At 33.5% G+C, this 24,578-nt stretch overlaps 1 protein-coding gene across 1 annotated transcript in view; it reads right to left on the bottom strand.

The window, feature by feature from the left end:
* Window positions 1–24,578, bottom strand: part of KCNU1 (potassium calcium-activated channel subfamily U member 1) — a 270,021-nt gene that overhangs the window by 52,501 nt on the left and 192,942 nt on the right. The window contains 3 exon segments of the mRNA XM_074285038.1: window positions 8,457–8,643; window positions 10,830–11,054; window positions 15,443–15,542. Of these exon segments, the coding sequence (XP_074141139.1) occupies window positions 8,457–8,643; window positions 10,830–11,054; window positions 15,443–15,542 (512 nt within the window).

Here is a 24,578-nt window from a genome sequence, read left to right as displayed (position 1 = left end):
GAAATAAAGGGGTCAATCCAAAATTATAGCTTAGAAGCAAAGTAATCAATATCATCATCATCATTCATTCATTCATTAAGCACTTAATATATATTAAGCAGTGTGTTGCAAACATTAAATTGTGGAATCTAAAAAAAATGGAAAATAGGATTCTTGCCCTCAAGGAGCTCACATTTTAGAGAAAAAACAACAACCAAGCATCTATATATGTATAAACTATCTATCAATCTATCTAACATCTATCTATCTATCCATTTTAAATAAATGCACAATGAGATGATTCAAACCAGGTCCACTTGTTCAGTGATGAAGAGAGACATCTACACCCAGAGAGAGAACCAGTGTGGAACACAACATAGCATTCTAATTCTCTCTGTTATTTGATTGCATTTTGTTTTCTTTCTCCATTCTTCTTTTTCTTCCTTCTTGATCTTATTTTTCTTCTTCAACAAGATAACTATATAAACATGTATGCATATATTGGATCTAACATGTATTTCAACATATTTAACATGTATTAGACTACCTGCCAGCCAGGGGAGGGCATGGGTGGAAGGAGAGGAAAATTTGGAACAATAGGTTATGCAAGGGTCATTGTTGGAAAATTATCCATGCATATGTTTTATAAATAAAAAGCTTTAATAAAAGAGAGAGAGGGATAAAAAAATAGAAGGTGAAACTTCAGATTTCCATGGAAAGAAGGTTAATAAAGGAAAGTGAAGGTGAGGTCTAAAACTTTGGGGCAAGGTAAAAAAAAAGACTGAAAGAATAATGATGCATCAAAATTTAGTGGTTAATGGTCTAAAACTTTGTAGGAGTAAGTAGGTAAGGAGAAAGAGAGATTAACATCACAAACATTTGGGAAAGAGGAACAAGAAGAACAGATGTAATTATATAATATACATAGCTATACACTGAGTGTGGGCTTGGTATGATGGCATACCCTGGGGAGGATTAATCATTATATTTTCCTTGCCACAGACATTTAAAAGAAAGCTGAAAAATCAGTATAAATGCTTGTCCCAAGGTATTCTGATATACCTTATTCAAACTCGATGCTTTTCTACAGTTACATGGTTTGCTAGACATTTAATAAACATTTTTTAAGTGTATGAACATAATTTCTGTAGCCACCCTTTTGAGTATCCTCTCACCTTGAATTCTTGTAAATTGACTCGCCAGAGGGCATATTTCCAAATTGTAAAGTGACCTGTTTGTATTCCTAAAACTAATATGTACTAACAAGTTATATACAACTATGACATATCAACAGAAGGAAGGAAGAAGTGAAGAGATTGAGGTATACTTTTTGTAGAGGATGAGGTTTTAACTGGGAATTGAAGGAAACTAAGAAAGCCAAGAGACAGAGATGAAGATGAACATTCCAATCAATCAATCAAGAAATATTTATTAAACACCTACTATATTCCAGGCACTATGTGTACTAAGTGTTGGGTGTACAAAAAGAAGCAAAAGACTCACTATGGAAAGGACATAGCATAAAAAGGGAGACCAGACCTTGTCTTCAAATTGTTGAAGGCCTGTTTTGTTCAACAAACAATAAGTTTATTATTCCATGCTATTCTGAAGAGCAATAATATTCCATAACATTCATATACCATAATTTACCCAACCATTCTCCAATGGATGGGCATCCATTCATTTTCCAGTTTCTAGCTACTACAAAAAGAGCTGCCACAAACATTTTGGCACATACAAGTTCCTTTCCTTTCTTTAGTATTTCTTTGGTATATAAGCCCAGTAGTAGCACTGCAAAATCAAAGGGTATGGACAGTTTGATTACTTTTAGGGCATAATTCCAGATTGCTTTCCAGAATGGCTGGATTCCTTCACAACTCCACCAACAATGTATCAGTGTCCCAGTTTTCCCACATCCCCTCCAACATTCATCATTATTTGCTCCTGTCATCTTAGCCAATCTGATAGGTGTGTAGTGGTATCTCAGAGTTGTCTTAATTTGCATTTCTCTGATCAGTAGTGATTTGGAACACTCTTTCATATGAGTGGATTTTCATCATCTGAAAATTGTCTGTTAATATCCTTTGACCATTTATCAATTGGAGAATGGCTTGATTTTTTATAAATTAGAGTCAGTTCTCTATATATTTTGGAAATGAGGCCTTTATCAGAACCTTTAACTGTAAAAATATTTTCACAATTTATTACTTCCCTTCTAATTTTGTTTGCATTAGTTGTGTTTGTATAAAACCTTTTAATTTGATGTAATCAAAAATTTCTATTTTGTGATCAATAATGATCTCTAGTTCTCCTTTGGGTACAAATTCCTTCCTCCTCCACAAGTCTGAGAGGTAAACTATCCTATGTTCCTCTAATTTATTTATGATCTCATTCTTTATGCCTAAATCATGGGCCCATGTTGATCTCATCTTGGTATGTGGTGTTAAGTGTGGGTCCATTTCTAATTTCTGCTATACTAATTTCCAGTTTTCCCAGCAGGTTTTGTCAAATAATGAATTCTTATCCCAAAAGTATCTTTGGGCTTGTCAAACACTAGACTGCTATAGTTGTTCACTATTTTGTCCTGTGAACCTAATCTATCCCATTTATCAACTAGTCTATTTCTTAGCCAATACCAAATGGTTTTGATGCCTGCATCTTTACAATATAGTTTTAGATCAGGTACAGCTAGGCCACCTTCATTTGATTTTTTTTTTCATTAATTCCCTTGAAATTCTCGACCTTTTGTTCTTCGAATTTGAATTTTATTGTTATTTTTTCTAGGTCATTAAAACAGTTTCTTGGCAGTCTGATTGGTTTAGCACTAAATAAATAAATTAGTTTAGGGAGTATTGTCATCTTTATTATATTTGCCTGGCCTATCCAAGAGCACTTAATATCTTTCCAATTATTTAAATCTCATTTTATTTTTGTGGCAAGTGTTCTGTAATTTTGCTCATATAATTCCTGAATTTCCTTTGGTAAATAGATTCCCAAATATTTTATACTCTCAACAGCTGTTTTGAATGGAATTTCTCTATGTAGCTCTTGCTCTTAGATTTTGTTCGTAATATATAAAAATGCTGAGGATTTATGTGGATTTATTTGTTTTCTTCAACATTGCGAAAGTTGTGAATTACTTCTAGTAGCTTTTTCATAGAATCTCTGGGGTTCTCTAAGTATACCATCATATCATCTGCATAGAGTGATAGTTTGGTTTCCTTATTACCTACTCTAATTTCTTTAACCTCTTTCTCAATTTTTATTGCTGAGGCTAGCATTTCTAATACAATATTGAATAGTAATGGTGATAGTGGGCAACCTTGTTTCACTCCTGATCTTACTGGGAAAGGTTCCAGTTTATCCCCATTACATATGATGCTTACTTATAGTTTTAAGTATATGCTCCTGACTATTTTAAGGAATAGTCCATTTATTCCTATACTTTCAAGTGTTTTTAGTAGGAATGGGTATTGGATTTTATCAAAAGCTTCTGTATCTATTGAGATGATTATAGGATTTTTGTCAATTTGATTATTAATGTGGTCAATTATAATAATAGTTTTCCTAATATTAAACCAGCCCTGCATTCCTGGTATAAATCCTACTTGATCATAGTGTATTATCCTGGGGATGATTTTTTGTAGTCTTTTTGTCAATATCTTATTTAAGATTTTAGCATCAATATTCATTAAGGAGATTGGTTTATACTTTTCTTTCTCAGTTTTCAACCTACCTGGTTTAGGTATCAGTACCATATCTATGTCATAAAAGGAATTTGGTAGGATTCCTTCATTCCATATTTTTTCAAATAGTTTATATAACATTGGGGCTAATTGTTCAATATTTGGTAGAATTCACATGTAAATACATCTGGTCTTGGGATTTTTTTTAGGGAGTTGATTAATAGCTTGTTCTATTTCTTTTTTTGAAATGGGACTATTTAAGCAATTTACTTCCTCCTCTGTTAATTTGGGAAACCTATTTTTTGGATGTAGTCATCCATTTCATTTAGGTTATCAAATTTATTGGCATAAAGTTGGGCAAAGTACCTCCTTATCATTGCTTTAATTTCCATTTCATTGGTGGAAAGTTCCCCCTTTTCATTTTTAAGATTAACAATTTGATTTTCCTTTTTCCTTTTTCTGATCAGATTTACCAAAGGTTTATTTATTTTTTTGGTTTTTTCCATAAAACCAAATCTAGGTTTCATTTATTTATTTATTTATTTAATCAATAGGTTTTTTTTGTTTGTTTGTTTGTTTGTTTGTTTGTTTTTTTTTTACTTTCAATATTATTATTTCCTCCTTTTAATTTTAGAATTTCAAGTTTAGTATTTGATTGGGGGTTTTATTTTGGTCTTTTTATAGCTTTTTAATTGCAAGTCCAATTCATTCTCTTTCTCTATTTTATTCAAGTAAGCCTCTAAAGATATAAAATTTACCCTTATTACTGCTTTAGATGCATCTGACAAATTTTGATATGATGTCTCATCATTGTCATTATCTTGAGTGAAATTATTAATTGTGTCTATAATTTGCTGTTTCACCTAATCATTCTTTAAGATGAGATCATATAGTTTCCAATTACTTTTTGGTCTATTTACCCCTAACTTTTCATTGAATGTAGATTTTATTGCATTGTGATCTGAAAAGAAAGCATTTACTATTTCTGCCTTCCTGCATTTAATTTTGAGATCTTTATGTCCTAATATATGGTCAATTTTTGTACAAGTGCCATGAATTGCTGAGAAGAAAGTATACTCCTTTCTATCACCATTCAGCTTTCTCCAAAGATCTATCATACCTAATTTTTCTAATATTCTATTTGCCTCTTTAATTTCTTTCTTATTTGTTTTGTGATTTGATTTATCTAATTCTGAGAGTGCAAGGTTAGATCTCCCACTATTATAGTTTTGATGTCTATTTCTTCTTGCAACTCTCTTAACTTCTCCTTTAGGAAGTTAGATGCTTTACAATTTGGTGCATATATGTTTAATATTGATATGACTTCATTGTCTATGCTACCCTTTAGCAGGATATTTTCCTTCCTTATCTCTTTTAATTAGATCAATTTTTGCTTTTGCTTGTTCTGAGATAAAGATGGCTACCCCTGCTTTTTTTACTTCAACTGAAGCATAATAGATTCTGCTCTAGCCTTTTACCTTTACTCTCTATGTATCTCTCTGCTTTAAATGTGTTTCCTGTAAGCAACATATTATAGGGTTCTGACTTTTGATCCAGTCTGGCATCCGACTCCGCTTAATGGGAGAATTCATCCCAGTCACATTTACAGTTAAAATTACTAATTCTGTATTTCCTGTCATCATATTATCCCCAGATTATGCTTTTTTCCCCTTACTCCACCTGAACTCTTTCCCCAGTATTAAACTTATGGGCTCCACTTGTGTCATGCAGCTCTCCCTCTTTAGTATTCCTCCCTCCTCCCTTTAAATCCCTTCCCTTTTCTTGTACCCTTCCCTTATTACTCTTTTCCTTTTCCCCTTTCTTCTCCCACTTTTTAATGAGGTAAGAGAGAATTCTCTGTAAAACAAATACGTCAATTATTTTGTCTTTGAGCCAATTCTGATGAGAGTAAGATTCACACAATGTTCCTCCCCCTCTATAAATTTCCTCAGATATGATAGGTTTTCTTTGCCTCTTTGTGGGATGTAGTTTCTCTCTTTTATCTCCCCTTTTCCCTTTTTTCTGACACTTTGCCCTTTCCATTTCTTCTTCCCTTTTTTATATCAGTAAAATCAAATTATACATGTGGTCTTAATGTATATCCACGACAGAAATAGAGTTCTCAAGAGTTCTTTTTACCATTTTGTGCTTCTTTTGAGTCCTATAGTTGGAGATCAATTTTTTTTTGTTTAGATCTGGGTTTTTCCTTAGAAACAAATGGAATTCATTGTTTCATTACGTGTCCATCTACTTTCATGGAAGAAAATGCTAATTGCTGGGTAATTTATTCTTGGTTGCAATCCTAGTTCTTTTGCCTTTCAGACTATCAGATTCCAGGCCATTCTTTCAATGCCTATTTTATCTTCTGGTTCTATTACCTCTAGGCAGTTCTCTTCGATGATTTCTTGTAAAATAGTATCTAGGTTCTTTTTTCATCATAATTGTCTGGAAGTCCAATAATCTTCAGATTATCTATCCTAGATCTATTTTTCAGGTCTGTCATTTTTCCAAGTTAGATATTTGACATTTTTCTCCAGTTTTTCATTTTTTTGGTTTTTGCTTTACTGATTTTTGGTGTCTCAATGAATCATTCATTTCTATTCAGTTCTGATTTTTAATGAGTTATTTTCTTCATTACCTTTTTTTAACTTCTTTTTGTATATGTCCAATTGAATTTTTAAATGAGTTGTTTTGCTCTATGGAATTTTTTTTCCATTTCATTAATTTTTTCTTTAGTGAGTTATTTTCTTTTTCCAATTCACAAATCCTACTTTCCTTGGAGTTCTTTACCTTTTCCAATTCACAAATTCTGTTTCCCTGAACTTCCTAGGAGTTTTTTACCTTTTCCAATTCACATTTGAGGAAGTTGTTGCTCTCTTGCGTAACTTCTCTTTTCTTTCCCCATTTTTCTTCTAGCTCCCTTTTAAGGTTTTTAATAGTCTCTTCTAGGAGAGCCTCTTGTGTTGGGGACCAACAATTTGTCTGGAGACTGTCTGCTATTAGTCTCCTCGGGGTTGAAAACCTGCTCTCTTTCTATATAGAAACTATCAATCGTCCTTTTAATTTTTTTACTCATTTTTAAAGCCTGTAGGGTTTGCCTTCAGGGCCAGGAGGTTACCAGCTTCCTCTGCAGAACAGGGATAGGTGTATGGATGGCCTGCCAATTGGCTACAAAGAGTGGCCAAGTGCATGAGTGCTCTGAGAAATAGTTCCCCAATGGAAGTGACTCAGGACTGCAAGGCCGAGGCATGGGGGTGCCCTTTGAAGCACCTCGCTATGTGGATTAACAACTGCCCTGAAGCAAGAGGCTGAGCAGTAAAAGTGTCACTATGCCAAGCCAAAGCCTGCTGTGGGGCTGTGGATATTAGCAGTTGCCCAGGAAATTGTCCCACAAGGCACTGGAAGTGGTTCTGCCCATGGAAGCACAGTTGTGCTGGGGAAATTCTATTGTCCTAGGCCAAGCCCCCCACTGTGCAGATTAGAGGTTGCTTCAGGGTGTGCCCCGCTGTTGTGAAGATTTGCAACTGCCCTGGCAGTGCTGCAGAATGTAGCTACACAGTTGTGCTGGTCTATGCGGAGTCTCTTCCGGTTTGGGGGGGTAACAGCCAGATCCTGTTAGGTTCTGGCATTTTTAGAGTACCTTGTACCTCTGGATCCAATCTCTCTGCTGGTCCACTGCTTTACAATCAAGGCAAAGTAGTCAGCCTATGGCAGAGTCATCTCCACTACTTTTCTAGCCACAGAGGTTACCCCCATCCCTGGCCTGCTCAGGACACCAGTCTTTCCTGTCTCCCTTCCTGTGCTGGTCTGTTCCCATCCTTCAGGACAAACCCACTCTGGCGGTCTTCCAGATTATCTTCAGCTGGTAAGTCCTTGTACCTTTAATCTTCTTGAATTTCGCCAGTCAAGTGCTATTTTTGAGGCTGAATTCAAAGGTTGGTAGAGAGGGCATTAGAGAGTCACATGTGCCTTCTCCACCATCTTGGCTCTACCCCCTAAAGTATACTCCTTAACCTCTTTATGGCTCAGTTTCCTCATTTCTCAAACAAGATACATATATCAAATCATTCATACTTGCATAATTTCACAGGATCATAGTCTAAATAATATGAAATTGAACATCATTTCACATTACTTCTGGGTTTTATATTCAGTTTGAGTTTTTATCTTTTCAAATTTTTGCTCCAAGTCCCCATTTTCTCCTTTCAGCTTCCCATCCAGACTAGTCAATATAAATTACATGATATTAATAATAATGATGAAAAAGGACAATTTATTGAAATATAAATAAGATTATAAGGCAAAGAGCAGGATAATATATTAAACATTAAACAGCAAAAAAATCACAATTATCTATTGCTCAAATCAAATGATGAGTTTTGATGTTCCTTACAAGAAAAGAGACATGAAAGTATTTTGAAAAGTTAAATGTACCTTACTTAGACAGATTGGACCTCAGATCTTATTTCCTAGCCTGGTATCCTTTCCCATGTTCAAGAACTCCACATTATAATAACAGGATATAAAGTTACTAACATTTAATTCAGATAAAAAGTAACTTTAAATTGTCCCCAAAGGAAGGAAATATTATGGAATATTACACTGAATATTACTACCATTTTTACTCTTGATGATGTTCCATAGGACTTAAGTACCGACCTATTTTAGAATCTTAACTCTGGAAGAGCTATGAAGTTTCCAAGTTCAGATTCCTTCCTTCAGGATACTTTTCTGCTTTAAAGAAGAAATGTTTGCTTTCTTTTCTGTCTTCCTTTCTAGGAGAAATCTTACCTGATATGTCGAGGCTTGACTGATTGCTAGAGACTCTAAGAGAACCAATGTTGAGAGTAGCTAGGATAGACTCAGCATCGACCAAAGTTTGGTCACTTGATAGCTTAGATTGATTGGACAGGATGGCGCACATGGAACATTCTCGGATGTTGGCTGCAATTAGGTCTCCAGGATAGAGAGCAGATCCCTGAATGGGAATAGAGAGGGAGGAAGGAGACTTGGTTAAAAGTTAGGCAGTTACCTAATCTTGTGGATAACAATGAAAGGAAAGCCTAGAAGAAATAAAGATGTCCTTACCCTAATTATTAATTTTGTCAAGACTTAATCCTGCAGTCAGTAAGTCAGCAAGTGTTTATTGAGTGTTTATGTTGTCCCTAGCACTGTTAAGTGTTAGGTATATAAATGCAAGGAAAAAGGAAGATGACCCCTTCCCTTAATGAGCTTAATGAGGTCAGATATCACATTAAAAGGAGCTGAAGAGAGTAAAAGTGGAGAAAGAATAAGAGAAGGAGATATCCTGAAAGGATCACTGTAGCAGATCAACTTCCTAATTGTCAGTTGCTCCTGATTTGGGCAATCCTTCAAGGAAGGACTCTTTTTATTCTTGGAAAGATGGTGTAGGGGGACATTGAACTTAATATGTATATTTATACATTAACAATCAGTTATTTGAGAGTTGGTCAAGGGAGCAATTAACATAGGATCCTAAAAATTTCTATATAAAAGGATGAAATATGACAATTTACTTAAAAGAAGTTAAAAAGCAGAAAAAGTGATTTAGAAGTGAAGTGACCTTTTGATTTGATTCTTTCATTTTACACATAAGGAAATAGAAACAAAGAAAGTAGAAATAATATGCCCAAACTATCACAGTCAATAAATAACAAGAAGAATCAGAATTGAGATTTGGACCCAGGTTCTCTGACTCTGGATGTAGTATCCTTTCCACTGTATCAATAATGCCTACTAGAATTGAAAGTCCTTCATGAACAATTTTTGAGAGATTTCTTTCTTTCACTTTCTGTAGCAAAGATGATATAGATGTAGAAAAGCACATGGGGAGAAAATAAATCTGGCTGTGTATTGAGATCCATATCTAAACCATGAAAATGTGTTCTTCCTAGTTATGGATTTACCATGGCCCAGACATGTTGGGAGAATTCTTTATGCTTAACCAGGCTGGTTTTCAGGAGGCAGTCTAGTCTTAGAGCCAGAATATTAGATTTACTCATCACCAAAACGAGAGAGTTGAACTCAGTAAAGTTTAGGATCCTTTCCAACTCTCTATTATCCTCCAAGGATAAACATATAATTCATCAGCTGTTCATCACAAAGTCAGCAATAATCTTTTTATTGCTAAATCCAATCATTTTTGTTGAGTCTTAAATCCTCTTGACTTCTCTAGAGCCTTTGATATTATTAAGAACCATTCCTTCTGGATACTCATTTCTCTGGATTTTCATAATATAAATCTGGTATGATTCTCTTCCTATCAGTTAGGCTGATTCCTCCTTGATCTAGCAATCCATGTCTTACTTCTTCAAGTATCTGCTCAAATCATATGTTGTTCAAGAAATATTTCTTAATACCTACAGTTTTTTCCCATTTAAATTTGCATTTCTCTAATCAATAGCCTAATACATCCAGTTGCATCTTCCCTTTGCCAATCACTATGTATTTCTTGAGGGGAGTGGTATAATCTTTAATCATCTTGAAAAACTTTTAAGAAAGAACTCAGGATTACCTTTATTACATGGTAAGATATTAGAAATAGACTATTTTAAAGGATTTTATATATGTCATTATATTTTTGTATCTGCTTTATTTTTCTTACAAGATCAGACTGTGATCACCATAAAGCCATCATCTATGTTATGTCTTTATACTTCTCTCACAGTGATTAGTATGGTCCCTCACACAGAGTAGACATTTTTAAAAAGTCTCAAAGGTCTTGTAATATTTGCTAAAGTTTGAATGCAAATATAAAAATACAATAATACTACATTAATGGTAGATCTATGGATTGTGACATACCACGGAAAGGAACACACATAATAATGAGAAAATAGATACACAAAATCTATTTCTGAAAAGCTCATAGACTTTAATAATGTTAATTAAATAAAAATAACATGAAATTACATTGACATAAACACTTAAAGGTTTATCAAGATCTTTCTTCCTAATTATTGTGAAGTTTTTTTTTGTTTGTTTCATTATTCATATTGTTATAAATTTTCCATCCAAATTTTGACTATCTTTACAGATAAGAAAATCTTGTTATCAAGAGGGGCCAATTCATGCTCATTTTAGAATCAGTATTACAACAATGAAAAGACCACCTCTACTTCCTCCCCCCACATTCACACTTACTGGGAGTATGTACAGCTTCGGAAAATGTCTTAGGAATCTCCATTCTCTTTGCAGGTAATCCAAAGCCCCAATGAACACAATGTCCTTCAGTTCTTTGAAGGTATAGTTACTGGTTCTTAAGGGCATCACAAAATTCCGAAGCCCCAGCAGAGGTGATTGAGAATCTCCAAAGACACAGACGACAATATGATTCTGGAATTTTACAGCATCAAGCTCAATATGTTTCTAAAAGAGAAATAACCCAGAGAAAAAAGAGAAGTTTTCTTCTTTAAATCCCCAAAAACACCATTTCTAGAAATTACAGAATGAATTTCCTACATGTATATTCTTTTTTTTTCCTGTTCCTCTTCCACAATTAAATTTTTCTAGGCTTAAATCCCTACCTTTCTTGAATCTGACATAAGTCAAGGATTGCATTCTGCTATGATAAATACCGTCAAGTTCTAATATATGGATTAGGTGAATGATCTGAGATGAAATTCACATAGGAACAGAACCACTAAGTCCTACAAAAAGATCCTCGTGGGCTGCAAATTGACTAAGAAACACACATATTAACATCATCAATGTTCTATTACATTTTTTTATTTTTTAAAATATTTTCCTATTACTTTTTAATCTGGTTCACTAATGTTATAACTCAGGAATGTTACAACTGTGTTTAACATCTCTGGGCCTACTTGATCATGTGTATTCATATATTCACTGGGAGATAGCTAAGTGGTACAGTTGGTATAGCACTGGATTGGAGTCAGGGAGACCTAAATTCAAATTAGGACTCTGATAGTTACTGTGTGACACTGGGCAAGCCCCTCAACCTTTCTCTACCTAAATTTCCTTACCTATAAAGTTGGGATAATAATAACATCTACATCTCAGGTTTGTTGTGAGATTTAGTGAAATAATATTTTTAATGTTCTTTCCCAGGTTTAAAATACTGTCTAAATGGGAGCTATTACTATTATTTAACTCATCCTTTCCTATCTTATAAGCTTGTTAATGTCAAAGATCATGTTTTTCTTATCTAAATTTAATATTTTTTTCAAAATTATTACAGTACATGGTACACAGTAATCTCCTAGTAAATGTTTATCACATTGTACTGCCTTTTAAAAACCTCAATCTAATACCATGTGTAAAATTCTAAAAGATAACTAAGGGGTGTGGGAGATAAAATACACTGCCTGTCTGAGGTGGGCCTAACATTCTTGGAACTCAGGTCAGTATTCTCTAATTGTATAGCTGTCCATGTATATCATGACTCATAAAAGTGCCTGGGGTTTCAGAACTCCAGTTATTTGGAAATCATAAAAGACAAGGTGGTACAGAAGACAAGATTTCTGAACAGGTACAAATTTCTGCTGTCATAGGATGAGTATTTCTGATCTCTGGTCCTCAGTTTTCCCCTATGTAAAATGAAGGGCATGGTGGATGAACTCCTTGGATCTGGAACTCCTGGGAAAGTCCCTTTTGACAGTTCTCCACTGTATTGCATGTTGGGCTACTAAGTAAGGGAGGTAGAGGAAAAGTCATGGACTGGGGCCTTGGAAGCAGATATTTCAACGAAATGGAAGATGTCAAATTAGCATTAGTGCTAAGTAAAACTGCCTTTCAAGATCTCCCCCTATATTCAGCAAAAGGAAACATAAGCATGTTGTCTGGAGGGAGGGGGTCCACCATGAATGATCCGAATTTTAAACAAATCTATTTAAAAATTGTTTTTAGCTAAGCAGATTAGTTTTAAGTTGAATAATGAAGCCTCTAATGCTATTTAATGTAACATGCCTGAAGTCCAACAATTACTCTTCTGAATAGAACTAAACAATTAGAAACAAGATGCATGGCACAGGGTATTAATAGGCACAGCTAGAGATGCTTCCCAGGAGAAACTGTGAGACAAAGCTGTTTCTTAGCATGAAGAGCCCTGGATTTGAAATTATAGGAGTTAGGTTTGAGATCTGGTTTTGTAGTTAACTGTGACTAGGGCTAACCACCTCTCTGGATGTTAGCTTCCTCATATAAAATGATAGGAGTTTAATTAGATATTACTAAGGTTATTATCTAATTCTCAATGCTAACCTTTAGTGAATTGAAGATAATGGTGCTTTGTGAATGGAAGTACAATTGTATTTTTTCAGGATTAAATGTCTTTCTTCCCCACCCCCTGCCCTTTTCCCCAATAGGGGTAGGGTGGTAAAATGCATAGCATTTTGGGCTTGGAGTCCAGAAAACTTTGGTTGTAGTCCTACCTTTGATGCATACATACTAGCTGAGTGGAATTCTGAAAGCCACTGTCTCTCTGTTCCTGAAGCAACTGCCTGGGATTTATTTTCTAAGGCTAAGATGGATTGTAAACTACATTAGTAAAGGGAATTCCTATACTCTAAATTCCCCAGAATAGCTAAATCATGGATTTTTCAAATAGTCTAACATCAACCAAACATAAGCAATGTTCAAACTCAGATAGATACCAATCTATTTATCTATAGATATAGATACAGACATAGATATATCTGAAGAAAAATAGTTTCTGTAGATCCCAGGATAGTCACTTAAGAGTTCACTTAGCATAATCCTCTAATTGCATAGATAAGGAAACTCAATCCCATTCACAAGGCTACTTCAACCAAAAGGGGGACAATCCATGCCATCATATTTAGAAAAAAAAGTAGATCTATTATAATTCTATGTACATTTGCACATCAAAAATCTCCAAAGAGGTTTTAGAATCTCCTTCTAACATCTCACAGTGCAATTTTCACACCACAGATTCAATAAACAATAGCTCACATTATTATTATTATTATCATTCTAGTAGTTTGATTTCCTCACATTTTCTCATTGCTATCATCCAAGATAGGTGTTTTTATACCAAGATCAATTCATTAGAAGGCTCTATGCAGAAGCTAATCCACTTGTAAGGAATGTTGTCATGGCTATCCTTTTGTGGGGGATTGGCTGGACAAGATTTCTTTAAACTCTGAAATTCTATACTCTATGATTCCCATCATATAGATCAGCAAGCAGATGTTTAGAGAGGGTTCAAGGGCTTGTCCAGTGTTCATAAAGTTCAGCCATATCTAAAAAGGGACATAACTGTTTCAGATTTGACTTCTCTTCCTGCTATAGAATTCCTATTATTAGCCTCTTGGATTCTTTTGTTCTACAATGAATTACCCAACTTTCCCACTGAAAGCATGCTTGATTTTCTACTCAAAGGAAATTTCTTTTGCAATGAGACAATTATTTGCTAAAAAGGTTAATCTCAGTTCCCCTGTGTTCCAATTGACACTATAGTTTGGAAGATTCCCTAGTTTTGATCCAATATTGATTAAACTCTTGCAAAATTGGATCTTCTCCTTGACACAACAATGGCATCAAGCCACAGGAATGCTCTGTGTTGTGTGTGTGTGAGTGTGTGTGTGTATAGATAGTGTAAACACACATATACACCTATACATATATATATATATATATATACACACACACATGTATCTATATGTTTCTTTTTTATTAATTTTTTAATTATAATTTTTGACAGTACATATCTATATGTTTCTTAAATAGTATAAACTAACTGTATTTGTCAAATAAATCTTGTTATAAAAAATACCAAAAATTTGGTTCACAATTAGTCACAGATGAAATAGATATGCAAGGAAAAGTTCTATAATTCATCTATATTAGTCAAATCATACTTTTAGTTTCTGCTGCTTGGAAATTAATTATAAAGGGAATCCACAAAATAAGCATCATAATTAGTATGATGACAAAAGATCCTTTAAGTCTTAGCTGTAAATGATCCTAAAGGTCATCTAGTCTGATTTTTCTTTTTACATATGAGGAAATTGACACAAAGAAAAAAGTGGTAAATTGCTCAAGAACACAAGTAGAATCATTTAAAACATTTTCTATGACCTCAGACTGATTTTGAGGCAATACTTCCTCAGAGGCCAGAGGCCTTATGCATACTTGATTGGAAGGTATGCCCAACTTAAGAAACTCAATAAATGAAAATATAGACTGAGAAAACATAGAATAAGGCAGTGTAGATGTGTATGTGCCATTATAAAAATAACAACAATGCTACTTCATCATACAGAAGATTATTTTAAAGAGTGAGTTTCTTTGGTACATTAATATTGATTGACTTTACAAACTGTTAAATATCTCTTTAGGAACACATTTACTTGATAAACCAGGTCATTTGATATTAATTCAGCTTGAAATCTAAGTGCACATTTTAGAAAAAAGGAGGGGACTGGGGCATATGGCACATGCTTATAATCTCTGCTGCCAGAGTAGACTGAATGTAATGACTAGCTGGAGTTTAAGATTTCTAATCTGTCCTTCAATTGCATTTTCTCTATGTTTAGCATCAATATAGTGAATCTTCATGAGTGGAAGAAGGATGCATAAAGAGTATCACTGCCCTGTATCTACAATGAAGCTGGTCAAGACTTCCATGTTAATCAGTATTGTGAATAAACCCATGATTGGTGATATACTTTCAACCTAGACAAGATAAAAACCGTTAGTTTCAAATAAGTGAGAGGGGCTGGAATGTTAGAGAAGTAGGTAAGGCAATAGGGTTTTGTTGCATAAGTACCTACCAGAATTACATTTTCCAAGGGGACTGATTTACACCAGTGAAACATGCCACTGTTATCAAAAAGATCATTTTTCATATCACTCTCCAAAGTCGTCAGATCCCTAAGCAGAAACAGTAGAGAATTAATATTATAATTTTCTAGGGACTTCCCACAAAAAATTCTATCATGTCTTCTAGCTCTGCTTTCTGGAGAAATCTTTCAGGAATGAGGAATAGTCAGAGGCAACAAAGAGAAAATACCAATTAGCTCTCCCATTATTTCCAAACCATATAAGAAACAGCCTAAAACCTGTGGACATATTTGAAGAAGCTATGGGCAATTTCATGTGTAGGAGTTCTAGGAAAGCTAGATCTCAAACCAAGAAAATACAAAGAGAATATATGAGATCAATTTGACTTTACTGTTGAAAAACTGTCAGGAAACAGGGGCTAATATTACTGCTTATGGCAGTAGACAAATCCAAATTTCAGCTCTAGGTTCAATTCTGGGTCTCAACTCACAAAGTAGAGAGGAAGCAGGGTCTGGGCCAAACTGACTTCACAAACAGGCCAAGAGTTGAAAAAGTCAGACCAGAACCTGGGCTTCTAATCCAAAATGACACCTGTACTATATGGAGTGAGGGAGGAGATAGTCACAGTCACTTTTCCAAGACTGTCAGAGGAAGCTAAAAAAAAAAAAAAGTATTGGTATGAATGACAGAGTTCTGATCTTGAGTCAGGAAGACCTGAATTAAAATCCTATGTGTCCCTTATTAACTGTGACAATAATTAAGTGATTAGTGATTAAGACAAACCACTTAATTTTTTTTTCAGTTTCTTCATATGTGAAATTCAGAAAGTAACATCACCTACCTCCCAGGGTTGTTGTGAAAATCAGATAAGATAATAATTATAATGTGGCTAGCATATTACCAGGCACTATATAAATTATATAGACACTAGCTATTATTAGTTATTATGTCTTGATCCATGAACTGAGGTAAAAGATAAAATTAAATAGTTTAAGTCTAATATAAAGAAGAAATTAGGTAAAATATTTCTAAGGGGGAAAAAAGTCTCAGAAGAAGAAAATAACTCAAGCAATTTGAAATAGAACCTCAAGGAAAAAAAAGGATCATCCAGAAAGATCACATGAGTGATTAGAAAGTGAAAAGAGAACTGAAGAGATAAAGAATGAAATGAGAGAATTAAAAGGAAACTGACAGAAATTAGAAAATGTTGCCCAGTAGTGAACACTCTAAAAATAGAATACTCTAACATAAAGCAATAATTTTATGATAAAATAATAAAATATTGTAAGTATGAGAAAGACAAAGTATTTAGCATCACACAAAATTATATAGAAATTATTATTAAGTAAAGAAAATATTGGAGTATATTATGTTCAGGGATGTGCTAGAAACAGATCTTATTGGTTTCTTACCATATAGTTAATCTGTTTAAACACATTGTCATTTTCTACCTCCATGACATCCATGTATCCCATTCTTTTTGCTCACAAATCACCTCGTCACCTTTCATTTGAATTGTTGCCAGAGCTATGTAACTGGTCTCTTTTTTTGAGTCTCTCCCTACTCAATTCTCCACTGAGCTGTTGAGCTGATTTTACTTAGGTGTATGTTTGATGAAACTGCTTCTCCCTTCCCTCAACTATCTCAGTATCCTTTCCCTTGATCTATAAGTTTTTTGCTGCCTTTGCTGGTTACTGTCCTTCATGCTCAAAGAGGAACAAAAGGTCACTATCATATTGGAGTCTATATTTCTGACTGTGACAACATAAACTCAGAAGGTCCTACCACAGTTCAGGCACCAATAGTCCATATGAACATTAGGAGTAAATTTGTGCATCTCACTTTTCTTTTGAGCTACTGAAATTCCACTTGTCTCATAGAACAAAGCACATGACCTTCTTTGATTTGGCTCACCATGCTGGACAGACCTGTGATGGATCTCTCACATCTCACAATTTATTCCAAAGTTCTTCAGGAAAATCTTGAGTGTCCTTGTATTATTGTTTCAGCCTTCTGTGTGATCACTTGCCTTGTGAGTTCCCTATAAAAATAGTCTTTTAGGTAAATATACATGTGATATTCAAACAACTTGGCCAGTCTATTGGACTTGTGCTCTCTGCAGGAGAGTTTGAAATTTGAAAGTTCAGCTCAAGAATGGACCTCAGGACCTCATCTTGCCAGGTAACCTTCAGAATCTCCCAAAGACAATTCTGTTTCAGTGATTCAGTTTCCTGACACGTCATGGATATACTGTCCAGATTTCAATCATAGAACAATGAGGTCATTGCAGCCGCTCTGCAGCCTTTCAGTTTGGTAGGCAGTCTAATACCTCTTCTCTCACCCACTTTCTTTTAGAGACTCCCAAACACTGAGCTAGCTTTGGCATTATATGCATCCATTTCATCATCAATGTGGACATACCTGGAAAGTATACTACCAAGGTAAGTGAACTTACCACAGCTTTCCAACTTTCTCCATTGACCAGTGGTTCCACATGGATGGTGCAGTGCTAGTAGCTGGAGAAACTATGTTTCCTTGGTGTTGATTCTTAGGTCAAACAAAGTACAAGTGACAGAGAACTGATCTGTACTGTTTCATCTCAGCCTCAGTCTGCAGTGATAGCTGCACACTTTAATGTCAGGCTATTCCAAGTTATATAACTTCCCACCTCTTGCAGTAACTGACCTGATGCCATTTTTGTCTTCATTAAAGGCATCAGAAAACATTACAGAACATGCTAAAATGCATGGGAGCAAGCATATAGTCTTGCTTCATTCTATTGGTGACTAGGAAAGCAAAAGAACATTGCCTATTAGCATGCATACTATCATGTAACTGACATACAATACAACTAATGAACTTCTCCATGCAACCAAGAAGACCTTGTCCACATCAATGAATTTTGCCTACAGAGCTTTGTTTGCTCCTGGCATTTCTGCTGAAGTTGTCAGGCACATATCCACTGTTAAGCAGCCCTTTTTGAAACCACATTAGCTCTTGGATAAATGACTAACTTTCTGATGAAAGATTAGCCTTTTAAAGCCAACTCTGGCTAGAATCTTGCCAGCAATGACTAAGAGAGAAGACATCCTTTGTCCCCCTGGATGTCCTTAAATAGCTTATTTTCTTTTTTATGATTCTTTGCCACATCCAGGATCAAATGTAAACTTCTCTGATGGACATTTAAAGTTCTTCAAAACCTTTTCACTGTTCCTCCATGTTGTTTCCCTTCATGTATTTTATGATCTAGCTAGGATGTAGTGGCTATGTATTCCACTTGACATTCTATATCTCATCTTTGCTTTAGTTTCAGTGTCCTCCGTTCTTTTTTTTTTTTTTTCTTCCTCACATCTCTTTAATTTTCCTGAATTCCTTTAGGACTAGAATCAAATACCACCCTCTGCAGGAGACATATTTTAGTATCCCCAAATTCTAGTGACTTTTTCTAATAGATATGTTTTATATATTCTTAGTCATCTCCCCATCAGAATGTAAGCTCTGAGGCAAGCAATTGGTTTTGCCTTTGAATCCCCAGGGCTTAGTACATGTGGTGGGAATAGTAAGTGTTTTTTTAAAAAATTAATAAATTAAAAAATTATTATTTATTTATTATTTAATCAACTTATTTATTTTTAACTAAATTTATTTATTTATTAATAAGTGTATTTATACATTTTAATAAGTTTATGTATTTTACATATTGCTTTATCAATCATGTTAGAAAAGAAAAATCAAAGTAAAATGGAAAAAAAACATGAGAGAGAAAAAAAAAAACAAAAACAAAAAACAGAAAAAAGAAGTGAACATAGCATGAGTTGGTTTACATTAACTTTCCATAGTTCTTTTTCTGGATGCAGATGGCATTTTCTGTCCAAAGTCTATTGCCATTGCTTTGGATCACTGAACCATTGAGAAGAACCAAGTTTTTCATAGTTGCTGATTGCCCATTCTTGCTGTAATTGTGTGCAATGTATTCCTGGTTTTGCTTGTTTCGTTCAGCATCATCCAAGCCTTTCTAAAATCAGCTTGTTCATTATTTTTATAGAACAATAATGTTCCATTATCTTCATGTATCACAGCTTATTCAGTCATTCCCCAATTAATGAGCATCTACTCATTTTCTAATTCTTTGCTATCACAAAAAGAACTTCTAAAACATATTTGCACATGTGGGACCTTTTTCCTCCTTTATAGTTGCCTTGGTATATAGAACCAGTAGTGATATTGCTGGTCAAAGGGTATGTACAGTTTTATAGCCCTTTGGCAATAGTTTCAAATTTCTTCAGAATGACTGGATCATTTCATAACTCCACCAACAATGCATTATCCAAATCTCCTCCAACATTTATTATTATCTTTTCCTGTCACTTTAGCCAATCTGAGAGGTGTGAAGTAATAGGAATTATTAAATAAATGTGTTGATTGACTGATTAGAGGATGGAATAAAAGAAGAGATAATGGAAAATGACATCTTGTGGATGAGAAGGAAAGAAAAGGGAGCTAACCAAAAATATCCTTAATTTTTTTTTTCAGGAAATTATCAAGCAAGGTCTTCAGGCAAGAGATTATGGGAGACTAAAGAATAAAAGCAAATGATAAGATTTAAAGAGTGATGCATCATTAAAATGGGCAACTTAATGCTTCCAATAAGAAGTGGCAATCATTGTTTACTGAAAACCACAGTATAAAGTAAGATGTATAAGAGAGAGAAGCCAGGGAATGGTACTACACTTAAAGGTACAATATGTTTGTAGAATAATATGGAAGCTAAATACATAGTCACTAAATTTTATGACATTAAAAACTTAAAGGAAAAGATCAAATTCTAGGGAGGAAAAAACAGTAAAACAATAATTGAAGATGGCTATAATATTCCTTTTCAGATTTAGATATTTTAAATTTTTTTAAAAAGAATTTTATGATCAGGATAAAATGATAATCATATAGTAAATTCTATAAACATTAAAAAGTGAATTCTATCAAATTCATAAATGAATTCCATTAGCATTAAAAAGAAAACAATTAACTCAAGTATTATATAAATTGTTAAAAATAAATGTCAATGAGACAAATAGGATTCTGATACTCAATTTAGTGGCTGGTACAGAAAAAGAAAACTATAGTTAATCTATCTTTAGACAGTATTGATGCAAAAATATTGATGAAATATTAAAAAAAAAGTCTATAGCAACATATTTAAAAGATTGTCAGGATGTAAAGTGGACGCAAAGTTAAGAAAACAACACTTAAAGTCAATATTTACAACGAAACAATTCACAAAATCCAATGATTGTATAAAAATGTGGAAAGAAGTTTTAAAAAAAATTTCTAGATCTAAAATTCATTTATAATTTGAAAATAATCCAGAAAGGCATAGATATGAACAGACCTTTTCTTAATATGGCAAATGTTATATTTCTTAAACAAAGAATCAGAATTACTATATACACATCAAGAGAAGACTCTTTCCGTAATAGGATTGGGGATAAAGCAAGTATATTTATTGTAACCTTCTATAGTGTCTCAAAAATGATAGTTATAGAAATAAGTGAAGAAAAATAAATTAAGGGAATAAAAATAGACAAAGAAAAAACAAATGTATCATTCACTTAAAGATCTCTAGAAAGTAAACTAAATTTAATTGATGTGATTAATAACTCCAGGAATCTAGCAAAATACAACATAAAACTAGGAAGCCATCAGCCTTACTATACTTACTAACAATTCCTTAGCAAGAGTACTGGAAAGAATTACATTTCAAAATCACTTCAAAATATATAAAATATTTTAGAGTATGTCTACCTTAAAAACACACCAAGGACTTTTGAAATAAATACAAAGTGTACTTTATAGAATTAAAAGATTGAAATAATTAATAGGAATATAGTTGGGCTATATTAATATAAAATTATTTGATAAAGTTTTATTTAACTTAATATAGTTTTACTATCATAGCAATTAAACTATCAAGGTGTTACTTTTTAGAACCAGAAAAAAAATTCAATTGGAAAGAATTCAAGGTTAATTAAAAAAATAAATAAATAAATAAATAAATAAAAAGAAGAGGCCATTAGAGTATCAGATCTAAATCTATCCTATAATACAACAAAATTAAAATTTTTGTCTGATAATTCTGGAATTTAGCTACACTATTCCTTGGAGGCTTTCTTCCCTTTCTGGGTGGGTGTTGCCAAATCCTGCATTATGCTGGGGTTTAGGGGTTCACTATTTGTCTTCTGTAGTTGCTTTGGATATCTCACAGTTAATCTGCTGATTCACTGGCTTCTGAATCAGGAAAGAGTAGCAATTGCTGCTGGATTGGGTATGAGCCTCCTGTTAGATTCCCCTGGGAGACTGGAGGCCACTTTGCCCTGGGTCCCTGAGCTACACCTATGCTTGGCCACTTTCCTCCTCTTGCCCGATTAAAAGATACCCTTTCTAAAGTTCTTCTAAAATATCTTCTGCTGGAAATTTGTTATAGTCCAAATATTTGCGAGTTCTGTGTCTCCAAAATCCATTCAGAGACTTGATCTGCTATTGATCTGAGGGAAGCCAGGAAGAGCTCAGACAAATAACTGTCTACTCTCTGCTGTCTTGGTTCTGCCCCCCCCCCCAATTTTGTAATGAATTCTAAACTAATAGCTAATAAAAAATCCAGAAGCAATAGAACATAGTATCCTAGTCTTGCACTAAACTAAACAATGCCAGTTTAGATTAAAGGCTTCTTATTTAATAAACCTTTTTGCAAAACTGGATAACAGTCTGACAGAAATTAATTTTACACCAACATGTTATACCATATAGGATAATAAATTCCAAAATTTAAATATAAAAGCTCTTAACATGAAAAAAAAATAAAAAAGGTAAGGAGATCCCTTTCACAACCAAGGGTAGGAGGAGAATTCTAGGTCTGTATCAATTAGTGAAGACAGTTGATGATATCAGTAATATACCAATGTACAATGCAAAATCAATATTTGAATAAGAATTGAAACATGGTTAACTGGGAAAATAAAACAAAAACTATATTAATGAGAATATCTCTGAAAAATCTCTGATATCCAAGTTATAAAAAGAATTGATAGAAAAATATAATGACAAAATCTCTTTTTCTAACAGATGATTCAACAATATGAACAAATAGTTTTCAAATGAAGAAATACTATATTCATGGCTGTTTGACAACTGTATGACAAATGTATGAGCCTGTCCAAATGTATGGTATTCATTGGGGATATGGCAAAAGACAGGAAGGATACAACGTTAATTAAGTTCAATAATTGGTATATAAAAACACCTTATTGCAATGAGTTCTTAATAATGAAATTGGCAAAGAAGCATCAGCCTTTGCCCTCAGGAAGCTCACAGTTTAGCCATTATACATGACAAAGTAGAGAAAATATTAGCTATTGAATCAGAAAACTTGTATTTAAGTCATAAATATCATTTACTAATTATGTAACTCTAGATGAAATACTTAACCAGACTGAACCTCAATTTCCCCATATTTAAAAGAGAAGCAATAGTGCTTTCATTATTTCCTTCAGAAGACAGTTATAAAAACTAAATAAGTTAATATCTGGGAAAGCATTATAGAAATGAATGGCCATTAATCATAGATCTTAGCATCTTATGCCAAAAATCAAGAATCTAGGTAGACTATGTTTGAACCGTATAGAATATTCAATTTTCTAAAGGTTCAGGAAGATTATTAGGGGTACAATATAGTATCTTCCCCCTTTTCTTTCTCCCCCCATGAAATATTTACATCTTGAAAGCCACTCTAAGTAAAATTATTTAAATAAGATATTGTCTACATGATGGATGCAGCACAATTTTAAAAGCACTCAGGTATTACTTTTTAAGATATCTCAAACAGGGGAAAATGTTAAAAGAAATGGGCATTATCAAGGATGACACTTTTAACCAAAAAAAATTTAAAAGGACCAAGTTAATTAGCACTATATCATATTCTACTTTCTCATCACTATAAATTCTTTATGAGAATGTCTTATATATGCAACATAGTTATCTTCTATGAAAAGAAAAGGAATAGATATCCATGTGCAGATTATTGTCTACACCCTTTCACATATTCATAATGTACCATACACTGAGAGATATAAGGAGTATAAAATCTCACTCTTTCAGAAAAACTGATTTAAAAACACGTAACTCCATAGAACGAAATGTAGCCCTAAATTCTTTCCTCAAACATTATCATATAAATATATAAATAAACTTAAACAAATGAAAATATGTGCTTATATAAGTGTTTATGTATGTATATATGATGCATATTTACATGTGTATATGTGTATATATTTCCTTAAAAAACTCCCCCAAAATCCAGCTACAAATGTATTTAATGATTTGTACAATGCTAATATCAAATGGACTCTAAAATATGGAGACAAATATACATTCCCCAGGATTATAGATGATGTCCTAAAAAGGTACAGATGAAAGGATTGACATAAGTAAATACTGAGGTTCTCTATTAATTAAATAGAGTCTTAGAACATGATTCAGTCTCCTAAGTGAAATACATAATAATATAAGAGGTTAGGAGGCTAACCACACACAATGAAAAAGAAATATTGCTCAATTATGCTATTCAGTTAAATAGATTCATCTATAGATACATACATACATATATAATACATACACATACATAATATCAGAATAGATTATATATAAGAAATAGGATGGATGGGAGAATACAGAAGGAAGGATATTTTGCCTTTTTAACCACTATTTTGTGGCACACAATAGATAAATGATGTATGTTTATTAAATTGAATAGAATTCAATATATATACATGAAAATTCAAACACACATCCAAATATATAGAATACAGGAGTGATTTTTACACGTTTGATCAATTTACCCAAACTGAGTTAATTAATCATAAAAGATAAGTGGCAGATCACAGAGTTAATAAAATATTATATTCTTAAAGTGCAAGGAGTTGTTTAAAAGTGGTACTCCTCTATGGGGCATGGAAAAGTTTTCTGAGCAAAATTAAAAGGCAGATATGTGATGGCTAAGGATTGGCCCTTTTGAAAAGTGGGACAGTTTCTCAATAGCCAGTTAATACTAAAGATAGTATGAAGAGAATGTGG

Source organism: Sminthopsis crassicaudata, chromosome 2 (genome assembly GCF_048593235.1).
Source record: "Sminthopsis crassicaudata isolate SCR6 chromosome 2, ASM4859323v1, whole genome shotgun sequence".
Taxonomy (NCBI): Eukaryota; Metazoa; Chordata; class Mammalia; order Dasyuromorphia; family Dasyuridae; genus Sminthopsis; species Sminthopsis crassicaudata.
Note: the sequence above shows the minus strand (reverse complement) of the source record. Positions and strands in the feature narration are given on the sequence as shown.